Source organism: Panthera tigris, chromosome B2 (genome assembly GCF_018350195.1).
Source record: "Panthera tigris isolate Pti1 chromosome B2, P.tigris_Pti1_mat1.1, whole genome shotgun sequence".
Taxonomy (NCBI): domain Eukaryota; kingdom Metazoa; phylum Chordata; class Mammalia; order Carnivora; family Felidae; genus Panthera; species Panthera tigris.
In genome coordinates, this window is record NC_056664.1 from 123,765,974 (window position 1) to 123,781,029 (window position 15,056).

The 15,056-nt window shown below is 41.0% G+C and overlaps 1 protein-coding gene across 3 annotated transcripts in view; it reads left to right on the forward strand.

The window, feature by feature from the left end:
- ARFGEF3 (ARFGEF family member 3) overlaps window positions 1–15,056 on the forward strand; it is a 179,714-nt gene that overhangs the window by 31,080 nt on the left and 133,578 nt on the right. For all 3 annotated transcript variants that reach the window (XR_006217888.1, XM_042987213.1, XM_042987212.1), the window contains exon 3: window positions 12,891–12,972. Coding sequence is in view for 2 of the 3 variants with exons in the window: in XM_042987213.1 (XP_042843147.1) it covers window positions 12,891–12,972 (82 nt within the window). In the remaining variant the exon portion in view is untranslated. The remainder of the gene's footprint in view (window positions 1–12,890; window positions 12,973–15,056) is intronic.

Below are 15,056 nucleotides of genomic sequence, written 5' to 3' on the forward strand. Positions count from 1 at the left end.
TTGTTAGCCTTGAATGGTACAGTCTGTCTTGACACGGGAGATCTAAGCTTTAACATATTGTCCTTGGCCTTTCCCTGGATTCAAAGTAGCCTGATGCTTAGCTTTTACATGTTGGGCTAAATTTGACAATTTAAGGCTGAAGAGTTTATTGTTGTAGACAAAAAGTCAATGAAAGAGTAAAAGACACAGGTTCTTCTATTTTCTGCGACCTGTGGGCCTGTACCTTTTATATCTGAGTGCACTATTCAGGTGGAAACAGTTCTCAGTTATACCCATCCTGAGAAAAGCGGGGGTTATCGTATTGGCTTTTGTGTGCTGGATTGTTTGGGGGGAGAACATAGGTCAACTGGAAAATGAAAAAAAAAACTTATTACTTTGGTCAATATTCAAGGATGCCTATGCTTGTTTCCATATTGTAGATGTCTTTATCCTCTCCTTTTAGCTTTTGCTTCCTCATGATAGAGAGGTAGCATGTTGCTGTGGAAAGAGAATCTGGATTCTTCCATTTACCAGCCCTTTTACATAATTTGAGGAGCTTTCATGTCTTGAACTATGAAATGAACTTGATAATGCCCAGTGTCCCAGTTCTCATGAGGATTAAATGAGCTATAACCTAATGGAAAAGTTCCCAGCTTAAATGGATGGGCTTATCACTTCTCGGCTTGTTACATCTCCTCCTCTAGAGCAATGACCCAAGTGCTCCTTTGTCTCCTGTTTTAACAGTAGGGTTAAGCTTCTAATGGACCGAACACTGTATATTGGTTAGGTGGCATCAGACACATTACTTACCATCTCTGAATCTGTTAGCTCATTGATCCTGTGGAAATAATTACCTCTCCCAGTTTTGTAGTAAGTACTCAATTAAATGAGATTCTAAAATGCCTGGTGCAGAGTGGGCACTCAATGACTGGTGAGTACTCGTACTGAATGGGCATATCTTTGAAGGAGATCTTTCCTTCTGCCGTCTTCCCTTCCGCCACCTTTCTATGCAGTCACAACTTCCTCTGGCTTCTTTGCTAGTATCCTTCCCTCTCTCCGCTCGCTGGCTGGAGGGATTTTTCTGCGCTCAGTCTTTCTGCTGTGCATCTTATACTTTGCCTTGGAAGTTTCATCCACTTCTAAGACTTCAGCCACCACTTTAAGATGGATATCCTTTAATTGCTGAGCTCCAAACCAGTACATCCAATTTTCTGCTTATCAGCACTTGGATGCCCAAAGGAACCTGAAACTCAAAATATTGAAAAATATAGTTATTATCCTTGCCATTTCTATCCCCAAAACTGTTCTTCCAGTAAGTCCTCTCTATTCCTCTTCTGTGCTATTTCTAGGTTCTGTTTCTTCCTTTAAAAAACATTTTAAAATGTTTATTACTTATTGAGAGAGAGAGAGAGGAAGAGTCAGAGTGCAGGCAGGGGAGGGTTAGAGAGAGAGGGAGACACAGAATCCGAAGCAGGCTCCAGGCTCTGAGCTGTCAGCACAGAGCCTGACACAGGGCTCAAACTCACAAACTGCAAGATCATGACCTGAGCTGAAGTTGGATCCTTAACTGACTGTGCTGCCCAGGCTCCCCACTCTGTTTCTTCCTTTGCATTCCTGAATATAACTTAACTGTATTGTACTTCCAGTGCTGGGCCTTGTTAACAGAGTGTAGTTCCTTCCTCCAGGCTTTGCTACCTCCAGTAAAGAATGATGACAACAACAAAACTATAATAACAAGACAGTGGTGAAAGTAAGAAAAGGTACCATGACAACAATCATTTGTTGAGTGTACACGACATGCTAAGCACTGTCATACCACCCTACATCCTGGGAGAAGTGGGACTCTTCTCTGGGCTTATGTAGTAGAGGCTCCATTCTTGTCCTCTCCAGAGTGGAGGGAACATTCCCACCCAGAGCCCACCCCAGCGCCTCAGTTCATGTTCTGGACACTTGAGACTTCAGAATTCCCTGCTTGGACTATGCTGAGCCTCCTTGCAGAAACCGCATGCAGACCTCTTTCCCGGTTGTATCTTTCAGAAAGCAGATGGTGCCCCAGATGTGTGCATCTCTAGGCACAAGGGCTGGATAAAGGGCAGCTATTTGCCTAGCTTGTAGTCTGAGATCTGTGCCATGAGACCCAATGGAGGGCAGGATAGAGCCAGGGGTGGGAAGAGAAGGCAGTCTGGCCAGGGACCTTCAGGAGTGCTGTAAATGTTAGGATGAGAAATCAGTAATTTTTCTAATGTAGCTTTTTATCTAATCCTCATAATATTTCTCCAGGGAGGCAATATTAGGTCCATATGCAAAGTGAGAGTTGCAGAGGTTAAACAGTGTATAGATTATAATGGGCAGAGCATGAATTTGACGCAGATTAGTTGGACTCCAGAAGTTTTTTTTCCGTGATACTCTACTTTTTATCCATTCCCTACATTGTAGCCAGAGATTCGTTTTGTAGAAAATGTCTGTGGTCACATTATTCCCTGGACTAAAAATCCTCCATTAGCTCCTCATTTGCAACTGACTGCAGGCCAGTTTCTCTGGCATAGCATGCAAAGACCCTTCAAAAACTGTCTTGGATCTACCTTGCCAAACTCGTTTCTCGTCAGTATTCCCACCATGCCTTCCCCGGTCATAACGAACCCGCTGTGTGCCTTGACACCCACAGCCTCAGCTGGGTATGTCTTTCCTGCTTCCTTCTCTGCTTTGCCAAGTCCTACACTATCCCTTCCATTTCAAAGTGAAATGAACATCACCTTGCCCATGAAGATACTTGAATTTTTCTAGACAGGATCTCTCCTATTCCTGTTATACGTTCATAGTTGATTGTTTCTACCTTAATACAAGTGTGTATTGCTTTATTACCTATGGTTTTCTGCTCTCCCTTGTCTGTTACTTCCCTGAGGCCGTGGCTTCCATGTGGACAGGAACTGGGTGTCTTATCATTATATGCCTCTGTTTTCATACAGAGTCTGGACATACATAGTAGGCTAGATAAGTATTTTTTTTTAAAAGACCTTTTTATTACAAAAAATCTTATGCACGTTTCACAAGTGAATTATTAACAATCAAGGAATACAAATGTTAGTTCTGACGGTTGTGCGGATCTGCTAACGGACTGGTGTTAGGAGGCATTTTGACATGACAACTGGAAATTTCTAATTCGCAGAAAAATGTTACTTTACATTTAGTCCTAGGATTTCATTGTCATGGCATTTAAGTGATGAGCATCTTTATAAACATGTATATACATATACATATATATAATTCGTGAGCTTTAATAGGCCAGTGAGTTCTGAATAGAGCATAAATCACAGTTTTGTCTCAATGTGATTAATTTAGTTGTGCTTTCTTAGGTTACTGTCTTTGGCTACGTAGACTTTTCTGGAAGATATTTATGCCATAAAACTGCTATTTTTGAAGAGGTAGCTATCTATTTGCGTAAAATTATCAGCGCATAAAAAAAGATTATGTTGGTGTATTGTCCAGCTACTTTTTCTTCTTCCCTAAAATTTGAATATTTGAATTAGAAATCCTTTCTGTTTTGGTGGCTTATCACTTTTTGACTCTTCACGGCAGAGATTCTGGGCAGAATTTTACCTCTTAATCGCCAGTTGGAACACTTTCATCATAAGAAATCATTAAGTAACAAAACACACGTGGTCTGTGTTCTAACGCAGGGCAGACCAACTCCCATAGGCAGGTTTCATGCTGTTGGTGTATTTATGCTCTAAGCCCAAAAGGAAAACATGTCATAGGAAGAAGCAAAATGAGATTAAGCATACTGATTATAGATTATATGACTAAGGTAACTATATTTTAGGGTCCCAAGCAAGCCTATTTTCAGTCAAAAAGACTTCAGGGAGAAGAAAGAATTCAGGATGTGTTTGAAAGATGATAAGAGAATGTCTTAGAGGAAAGGAGAAGGGAAACTATTCCAGGAATATGACCCAGTTTTTGATAAAGAGGGAAGAGTGGTGACTTAACAGAGGAGAGGAAGTTGGCACAGAGGAAGCCCACGAAGTATTAGATGAAAGCTGTTACCAGAAATAAGGCCATTCAGAGGCCCAGACCAGAAGCTTTGAAGGAAAATCAGAGGGTGTTTTTGCTAGTGTAGTATAGGGCTATCTCTACTTTTTATTTCTAAAGGTAATATATTCTTGGAATTTTTTTTTTAATGTAGAAACATATAAATACTAAAACCAAGATCACCCATATTCCCAAAAGGCAGAGAGACATTCTGAACATGGTTTGAGGAATTTCTTTCCAGCCTCTCGTTCTCCTCCATCCATTCTGCAATTGTATGTAATTGTTTATTTAAGAGTGGGGTCCACGCTATGGTATATATTCTCTGTCCGTTCTCATTCTTTAATTTTTTGGCATAAGATTCCAAAGCATTTTCTTGTGTCAATGAAAACTTTTCAGAATACTTTTAATTGTTGTCTCTTACTCCATTCTATAGATGTGCCATGATTTATTTAACCTTATTTCTGTTATAAATAAAATGACGGTAAAAAAAATCTTCACATCCAAAGCTTTGCTACATGCGTAATGATTTCTTTAGAAAAGTTTTATGGAATACAAGATCCTCCATGAAAGCGTAGTTATGTTTTTAAGCTCTTGATAGCTCCTGACAAACTTTTGTTTATGGAAGTCTTAAAGAATAAACCTTTCCATGGCGCCACAAGAAGAGGTCATATGAGGAATTGCTAAGTGTGTTAATGGAGGTGAGGAGTGGTTTACAGTGTCTCACAGTGGAAAAATGTAAAAGTCAGTGTGTAAATGATTGCCATGGGAGGTAATACGAGGAAATGCAAGGTTGGATAGACAATGGACAGAAAGAAAGGAGGTTGGGCTTTTTGTTGGTTTTTCATGAAAAGTCCTTCACAGGTTTATTGTGTGTAAAATGCTTAACCCAGTCTTGGAACCGGGTTTGAGAGTGACAAATGATAGCCATTTAAGGTCACGTGCTATGGAGGAGCTTGGGTTCATGGGTCCAGTTACTCCGCCACCACTTTTCCAGGAGTGAATTTTCCTCTCATCCTCTTCTCCCTCATCGATAAATGCGGATACTATTTGTCCCTCCTCATTGGGTTGGCGTAAAACTTAAAGTCGATCATGTGCCTAAGCCCTTAGAGGCTTCGATAAATGGCTCTCTATACTTGCATGGCTGCTCTCCCACGTATCAATTAAGGATCCTCTGGTTGAAAATGACAGAACCCTGGAGCCAAAGAAAACCGATATGTTGTGTCCAACACAGCAGGTTGTGTCCGGTGGAAGGAGAAGGCCACTTGCTTTGGTCTTTTTACTGGACTTACCTTTAGTTAACTAAAGGCTCAGCTAACTAACCTTAATAGCCCTGATGCTAACACTTCTCGGGCATTTTCCTTCTTTTGATGATCAGAAGGTGAACTGACACTTGCCTGTATCTTGGACAGGAATGATGGCTGCTTTTCCCTCTGTTCTGTACTCAGTACCAAGCACAGTGCCCTGAACGTAATAAATGCTCGATAGTTGTAAAAAAAAAAAAAAAAAAAAAAAAAAAAAAAAAAAGAATTCCAGAGCAACCTCCCTTATGATTAATATGGACTTCATGTCTCCTTTCCTCTAGAAATTAAAAAAAAAAAGGAAACTGTAGTGTTTTTGCACCTGATTACATAGAATATATATTTTATTGATAATCCCAGATTGTAGGTGAAAATACCAAGCCATAATGCATCTTTATTTTTTTTTTCAAAGATAAATAAGTTCTAGGATGTCATGCACAGCATGGTGACTATAGTTTTAGCAACACTGTTGTATATTTTGAATGTTGCTAAGAAAGGCCTCGTCAAAGTTCTCATCACAAGAAAAAAATTGTGACTGTGTGGTGAAGGATGTGAACTAAACTTACTGCGACAATCATTTTGCAGTATATGCATATATCATTATGTTGCACACCTAGAACTGAGTAAGTTCTCAGTAAAAGTGGGCAAATATTTTCAAAATGAATAAAACTGTATTTTCTTTTATGAATTGTTTTCTTGACCTGTAGTGTTCTGTATTTTTAAAATATTGTCAGAATGTTAGTAGAAGAGTTTGAAATGGAAAAGGTAAGTGGGTTTACCGTTGTCCTATCACAATAATGTAACAAAATAGTTTTTGTGTTTATGTTGCTTTCTCTTCTTTTGCAACTTGTTTTCTTCGGAATTGCCTTCTTTTATTAAAAAAAAAAAGAAATGTCAGGAAAACAAGCTTGTCGCATAGATGTTAGAAAAATAAGATTTTCAAGGTAAATTCTAGAGTTTGAACAAATTTAATCCACTTCCATACATATACCCAGCTACTATATAAGAGCCATTAGACGTATCAGACAGCAAAGGGAGAATATAGATCATATTTACAAGCTTTCAGATGATTGATCAGCCTACTTCATTGCCTATAGTTGTCCTTCATTACAAAAAGAAGTCGATTAGCATAGTGTGGCTGTCTTGTACATGGAGGCTTTGTTTATAGACCAGAACAGCTGGTATAATTGCTAAAGAATGCATGGCCCGTCAATGTAAGTACCAGTAAGAAATGGAAGAAAATTAGTTCTATATTTAATATTTTGCCGCCATACAAACAAAGTAACTCACCTTGTGAGCTGAACAGAAGGAAACACAGTGATGGTTATCTTTGTAAGGAGCCAATGGCTTTATGGCTTTAAAAAATATTCTGTTCAGATTATACAAGTATATTCTAAAATTATCATATAAAAATTGATACAGGGGTGCCTGGGTGGCTCAGTCAGTTGAGCGTCCGACTTCGGCTCAGGTCATGATCTCACGGTTCATTGGTTCAAGCCCCGTGTCAGGCTCTGTGCTGGCAGCTCAGAGCCTGGAGCCTGCTTCGGATTCTGTGTCTCCCTGTCTCTCTGCTCGTCTCCCACTCACGCTCTGTCTCTCTCTCCTTCAAAAAATAAACACTAAAAAAATTCTCTTAATAAAAACAATTGATACAAATAGAAAGTATAAAACAACAGAAGATTCCCCCATGCTACGTCCGAAAACACCCATCGTCAACATTTAGCCCAGGTCTCCTGAGAGTGCCCTAGTTGATTTTCACTGCTATATACATAACCCTTTCTACTGCTTGAATGTTTTTATGTACATGTAAGCCTTTTACAATAAAACGATAGATAGTGAAAGCATATATTTTGAGAGAAAATATGAGCATAACCATATTCTATTATTTGGGATTTAAAAAAATAGATAGAATCATATTAGACATGAAAACAAATCAAATCAAATTAGACATGAAAACAAATAAAATGGAAACTTTTTTTTTTTAAGTTTATTTATTTTGAGAGAGAGAGAGAGGAGAGAACACGGGAGAGAGGGACAGAGGGAGAGAGAAAGAGAATCCCAAGCAGGCTGGGTGCAGAGCCTGATGCAGCCCTCAAACTCATGAACCTTGAGATCATGACCTGAGTTGAACACGAGAGTCAGATGCTTAACCGACTAAGCCATCCAGGCACCCCAAAAAGGTAAACTCTTTTAAAGGCACTGCAGAGAAAATTTATTAAGGAATGAATTCAACTGCAGTTGATTCAGTGGAATTGATTCTGGCAAAACATAGTCAATGCAAATTCATCAGTGCCCACACAAACTGTTTAAAGCCTCAGTATTCATAAACACAGTCATGTCCCCAAGTGTCACACAAGTGGGGAGGGGGAGCAGTGAGAAACCTCCTTCACTGGTACTCAAATTAGGAAAGTTTGTGGCTACGAGGAGAAGCGGATGGCTGGAGGCTGAACTCAGCAACTGGTTTGAAAGCCACATTTCCCCCTTCATCCAAACTGCGGATACCTTCTCATAACGACATACCGGCTGTCAAACACAATGTGTTGTTTCATCAACAATCCCTCAAAATAAGATAATTTATATTACTTGTCTGATGCCTGTCCCCAGTCTTTTAACCTGGGCGACCTTTGAATGCTATTTACAAAATGATGTGTCTGTCATATTCCGCCGTCAGTGGGGAGCTGTCTGCTGGTAAAATCCTCGCAGACGCCTAGGTTATGGGTTTTGAAGCCACATGGTACAAGCTTAAGTCACAACTGTTTCATTTACCAACTTGTGAGCTTGGGCAGGTAATCTGTCTCTTCGTCTTGTTGACAATGAAATCTCTACTTTGAAAAGTTCTAAGGAAAATATAAATGTGAATATGTGACCACGGGACTTTGCCCATGCAAGCCTCTGATTCTCAGCCAGAGCCATGGTTGTTATGTGAAGCAATGCAGATAGTTGCTGAATTCATGGCTTAGATCCTAGAATCCTAGAATTGGAGCGTGTCAGCAGACTTTAGAAATCTGAAGCATCTTTGTGCTCTTCCCCCTGTGGTTCATCAAAAAGAAACCAGCCCCACCTTCAGGAATTTGGTTTTACTTGAAGCCCCTACTGACGTTAGTATAGAAAGCTGATTTTTGGTAAATCGCAACTTCCCCTTATTCACCTATTTTAATTTCCCTTTGTTCATTGTCATCTTCCAACCCAGTGAGGCTGGTCTGTGACCCATGACAACACAGTAAAGGAAATAGGTTTAGTCTCCTTGACATACCAGGCAATGTCCCGGGATGACGTCTTCCTCATGCATATGCAACACAACTAATTCTTCTTTAAGAAATAATCGCATGTCAGGACATGAAACCTGGGGCCACTGCCTTTATTTAATTAGGCAAGAGGGACCTTGCACATGCCTGTGCATAAAAAATAATCACTTGATGTAACTGAATATTGATTTTTGGTATGCCCTTTTCCTAATGAGGCAGCATCTAGAAAGATCAAAAGATGATTTATTCCAATACAGTATGTGCAAAGGGGACTGTGTGCCACCTCGCATCTCCATTATGAATTTCATCCTGAGACCTAATTAACAGGCCTGTATTTTCTTTTATTAAAATCACACACATACACACACACACACACAAAACCAGGGCATCAGGATCTTGATGGTATCACAGGGCAAACAAGGAAATCATTTGTGCCCCATGAGCTTCGTTTCCCATGTGTTCATTTCCTGTTGAAGTCAGGAACTGAGGCTTGTGATGCTAATTTGGGACTCTGCTGGGTCTGAGGGGAGGAGACACCTTGAATGCTAAAGACAGTCATTCCCCTTACCTCCCGTCTTCTGTGCCCCCCCCCCCAAAGAACCTACTTCTCCGCCCCGGGCTCAGCATAACATCACTTCAAAGCCTATCCTTGTGGAACTCTAAGCCCAGTCAGGGAACATGACTCTCTTTGACACACCAAAATATCCGCCATGTTGGGCAGGGTCCTTTCCCTTGAGGTCAGGGGGCCTTCAACGTGGATCCATGTGAAATTGGGGTTTGGGGGACTCATGAGTCCTCTGAAATGATTTCTGCATTTCTCTAGGAAGAGGGTCCTGTGCCAGATATTTTATGCTTGTGATCCCAAAAAGGTTAGGAAATAAATCTATTCTAACTCTGCTCAGATCTTTTGAGACCAAAGGGTGTTGGAAAGAACTTGGCTTGAGAGTCAGATGGATTTACATTTGGATTGTCTCTAATAGATTTTAGCTGTGTAGCCTTGGGCAGGCTGTAGAACCTCTCTGAATGTCCATTTTCTTAAATGTAAACTGGGGTAAAAACACCTATTTTAAGGTGGAAGTGACAGGTACACTAAACAGAAATAAGTGCTAATTTTATTTTTTCCTCATTTCATTCCTTGAATGAAATGAAAGCAGGTACCTGTTCTGTTGTGTTTCTGGCCAGATTTTTCCGAGCACCCGTGTTGGTGCCTTGCATACATAAGGCACTCAAATGTTGGTTGAATGGATGCTTGGATGGATGCAGTGCCTTGGCTCAGTACCTAGATGAAATCTATCTGCTTTCTCAAAACACTTATTTTCCAAGAGACATCTTGGTAGTCTAAGATCTCTCTCTAGAAGAGAGCTTGGTTTTGCCAAAACCCTCCCAGGACAATTAGCTCCACGTCCTGTGCAAAATCTTTCTGCATACTGTGAAAAGATTAGATCTTATTATCCTGTGCTGCAAATCACGATCTGTGCTGGGCCTTTGTCTATATCAGGACGGGGCAAACTATAGCCTATGGGCCAAATCTGGCCTATTGCCTGTTTCTACAAATAAAGTTTTATTGGGACATATCCCTGTTTATTGATTTGTGTATTATCTACGACTGCTTTTGTGCTGTGGTACAGCTGAGTACTTAGGACAGAGACACTATGGACAGGAAAGCCTAAAATATTTATTATCTACAGAAGAAATTTGCCAGCCCCTGATATGTATTATTTGTACTCCTTACTGCAGCCCTGCTGGGTTGGTCTTCAGTTGCCCTTCTTATGTAATGGGAAGCTAATATCCAACAAAGTTAAGTATCTTGATTGGGATTCTACAGCTTATAGTTAGGGTTTGAATCTGGCTCTGTGTGATTCCATAGCCCACGTTCTTTCCACCAAATTCTGATACCTTTCAAGTCAACCAAAGCCTAGCGGAACCACCTATATCTTTCAGTCCTGTCTGGTGACCAAGAAGACTAGCACAGGGAGCAAGCCAATCAGTGATGTCCTCTAGAATCGGGGTACAACCTGGTGGCCCTCACATTTGTCCGTAACCTGGCTGAGGTCTGAAGATAAATCGTGTGAATGTATAACTAGATGAGAAGGTAGAATGTGGATTTCACGGACTATTTCTGAAGGTGGCAAAGCAATAGGAGTCTGCAGTGTTTTGTTTCTTGTTGTTGTTGTTGTTTTAGTATAACTTATTGTCAAGTTGGCTAACATACAGTGTATACAATGTGCTCATGGTCTGGGGGGTAGATTCCCATGATTCATCAATTACCCAAAACAGAGTCTGCAACTGTTTGTATGCAAACATAATGCTGCTTCCCAAGGTCAGAAGGTTCGGCATTTCCAGGTGTGCCCTATTTGCTGAATGTGGTCTCCACTCTTGTTTGCTGCCCTTAGTGAGTACTGTGTGATACTTACGGATTTTCAGCACACGGCCACTCGACAGAGACTTGCCCTTCCCCAAGCTGCGAGGCTGTAAGAGTTACGGGCCTTCATGCTCGTTCATTGGTCCTGCGCCTTCACTGGCAGATCTCACTCTGAATGTGAAAGTTCTTTCACGGTGAATGAATCCTGATGGAAATTTGATTGTTTCAAGGGTTTATAGGTGAAATTCTGTGGTTATTCTGGCTCATACTCCATCTGCCTCTCATTCCTACTTCTCAACTTTCACCCTTCCGGTTAATTTTTCCAGCTTATAAACTGGTTATGATTAAACAAAAGAAAAAAACGAATTTGGAAAAATCAACTACTCCTGCTTTAACGGAGGGTACAGACGCGTGTGTCTTGTAATGGTAGTGAAGCTGGTAATAACAGTACGGTGACAAAATTCCAGCCACCCCGCTGGAAGTAACACAGTTGGGTAACTTACCCATCTGTCACAGGATGTGTCTAATGAAAAATGGTTGTAGAGTTCATCGACTGTCACGTAAAAGAGGCTATTGCAGCATTGGGTTGGTGAGGGGAGAGGGGAGAAGGATTGGGAAGGTGGATGTTCTTTGTGGCGGAGTCTGTCTTTGTTCTGCTGATGGAAGGTTCCATAGAAAAGCAGTAGAGCTGCCGGACAGATAGGAAGGAATCAAAGCTATAATTAACTTCGTGTTTCATTGGGTTCTACAACAGTGGCCCTTATTTCTCCAAAGATGAACTCTTATAGTCTTACCCTATAGCTTTTATACTCCCTAAAGTCAATCAATCTTTCGGTTTATGCTGAATAGATAAAAATGATATTGCTGCAGTTAAAGTGGGGGTGGAGGAACCTGGTAAAATTAAGGAACATTTCATTGGTTATGCCAGTAGAGCTCCATGGGGAAATAACAGGTTGATTAAAATTCTTGGGCAGTTGTTTAATTATTTAGAGTGAATGTTCTAACAGAAAGATTTTTTTTTTTTTGGTAGCCCTTTTGGTTTATTCCTAACGTATTTTAGTCCCCATTTATTTGTTTTTAAGCTTTAAAATATCCAGGGCACTTGGGTGGCTCAGTCGGTTAAGTGTCTGACTCTGGATTTTGGCTCAGGTCATGAGTTCAAACCCCACATCAGGCTCTGTGCTGACCTGCTTGAGATTCTCTGTCTCTGTCTCTCTCTCTCTCTCTCTCTGCCTCTCCCCTGCTTGCTCTCTAACTCTGTCTCAAAATAAATAAATAAATATTTTAAAAATACCCCAAGTACCTCTCCACATAGGTCTTTTTCATCTCTCCCATGGCACTAGGTACTTCTCATTGGTCACAGCTGTTGCTATTTTGTTGATCATTCTGTCTTGGAAACATGTTTATTAGGAACCCATCACAGAATTCCGATCTGCCTGATGGAGGCTAAAAAGCAAATTTACAAATTGTAAATGATTGTGCAACATTTTGAGTGGGAGAGAAACTGACAAAATAGACTTTCAGTTTATATTGATGAGGCACAGTAGTGGTGGTGATGCATTCTCTTTGTAGGTAAGAGAGAGGCATGAGCAAGGCATAGAAATCTATTCTAATGGTGCTTTCTAGACTTGTTCACCCCAGATGTACCGGGTATAAGCAAGTATATTTAGGAAAGAGCAAGGCATGTTCATGGACTGGTAAGAATCCCACCATGTAATAATTTGTGCGTCAAAACAATTGTTTGAGAGTCCTTGTGTTGGCTCTTCCTGTAGCCAAGGCAAGTGCTGATATGCTATCATTTCTGTTCATATTTCTTTAGCTGTGGCTTTTTTAGGTCCCTGTGCATTTTTATCGCTGGTTATAGTTTTTATGTATGTGTGTCACAGCATCTGGGAGTGGGTGTACATAAGGCTTCAATCATTTGACTGCCAGCTTTGCTGAGCTCATGTGTTTTGTTGTCCTTATTTATGTGTTTGCCAGGGAGAAATGCTTGCTACCTCTCCAGTTGGCTTTGGAATCCAAGAATGTGAAACTGGCCCAACATGCCTTGGCAGGAATACAGGTAAGGCTCTCACTGGGTGCAGTCAGGTGACAGAAATTGACAGGCTACTTTGGCGTTGAAAGAACAAATACTTAACATGTTGAATACTAGCCGTCAAAGACCCAGACCACAATTTGATTGAACTAGGTAATAACCACAGAGGACAGAGGATTTTCTTACATTTACCAGCGTTTCTCTGTGGATCGCATTATCTTGTTGAGCCTTTGTCATCTGATACTGATTCCTGGGGACCCAGCTAGGCTCGCATAGAAATGAAATGTTTTGGAGGATGGGCAGCTTTAGGAGAGCCCAGGATCTCTTGATCCCCCGAGAAACATCTCAAGTTCTATACCAAGTAAAATCTTATATAAATTCAACATCTGTGGTTCTGTGTAAGGAGAATTAATAGTAAACTGGAAAGATTTTATCTTGTTTTCCATTTTACAGTTAGGTTAGTGAATGAACTCATGTGTTTTGTTTCCAGAGCAAACTTGGAGGGCCGAAAAGAAATTTGGTCTAATCAGAAAAGCCAGGGGTGCCTGGGTGGCTCAGTCCATTGAGAATCTGACTCTTGATTCAGCTCAGGTCATGATGCCTGGGTCATGGGATCAAACCCCACACTGGGCTCCATGCTAGATGTGGAGCCTGCTTAGGATTCTCTCTCTCTTTTCCTGTGCCCCTCTCCCCTGCTCACATGCTCTCTCTCTCTCTCTCTAAAATGAAAAAAAAAAAAAAGAAGAAAAGAAGACAATAAAAGTCAGATTGCTTGAACACTTTCCTTCTCTGAGCATTTGCTCCTGTATATTTTACACCATATGTAATAGGTCTAATTCGAACAGTGCAAAGGTCATGGCTATATAAATGCATTGACTTTGAAGCAGTTTGGTTTCTAAGTGACAAAGCACTGTGTAGTTCAAGCCTATGGGGTTTATGCAGTGTGGCCATGGATGGGTAGCATTTGTCAGATGTCTTTTCACATTAGTATGTATTATTTCATCCTTTAAGTCCAGAGAAGTCCCTAATGCCTCTTAAGAGTTAATACCTCTGATGGGGCGCCTGGGTGGTTCAGTTGGTTAAGTGTCCGACTCTTGATTTAGGTTCAGATCATGATCTCACGGTTCGTGAGTTGAAGCCCAGCGTCTGGCACTGGGCTGAGAGCACAGAGCCTGCTTGGCATTCTCTCTCCCCGTCTCTCTGTCTCTTCCTCTGTCAAATAAATAAGTAAACATTAAAAAAAAAAAGAGTTAATACATATGAATGAGAAAACTAAGACTCTTCTTTTTCCAGTGGATTGGAATTAGATAATGTACATGTTAATATTAGATTTTTTTTTGAGAGAGAAAGAGAGCATGCATGTACGTGGAGAGGGGCAGAGGGAGGGAGGGAGGGAGGGAGGGAGGGAGGGAGGGAGAGAGAGAGAGAGAGAGAGAGAGAGAGAGAGAGAGAGAGAGAATCCCAAGCAGGCTCCATGCTCAGTGAGGATCCCACCTCAGGGCTCAATCCCATGACCTCGGGATCATGACCTGAGCTGAAATCAAGAGTTGCCCACTCAATCGACCAAGCCACCCAGGCGCCCCAGTATTAAACATTGTTAAACACCGTCAATGTTATTAAATACTCCTTGTTTTCTCCTTGGGCCAGCCATGAATATGAATGGGAGTTTGTGTTAACCTGTGTGTTTCCTTTTCTCTAATATTGTATGGATTTCCCATGTAGTTATTTCTTAACCCCCAGACACTCTAAGCTTACAGAACCATGTTCTTAAGGTCTTGCTTTATCTGTTAATTCTAATGAGTGGGCACTGGGTATTCTTACCACCGTCTGTCACCTACTGTCAAGTGTAGGCACTTTTGTAGGCCTTTGCAGTCTTTATCACTTGAAGTAAAAACAGGTTTGAATGTAAACTTTAACTCTGGGGTACCTGGCATGCACTGTGTGGTCGTGAAAAAACCTCTTTGGAAAGGATATGGCCAGAAGGTCAGGCAGTCCTAAGAAGGTTCGAAATACTTGTGTTCTGGATCTGCAGTGACATTCTGCTACAAGAGGGAGTCCTTACCCAAGGTGAATCGGAATTCCAAAAGTTCTTTGCTGCGGCTCTATCCTGA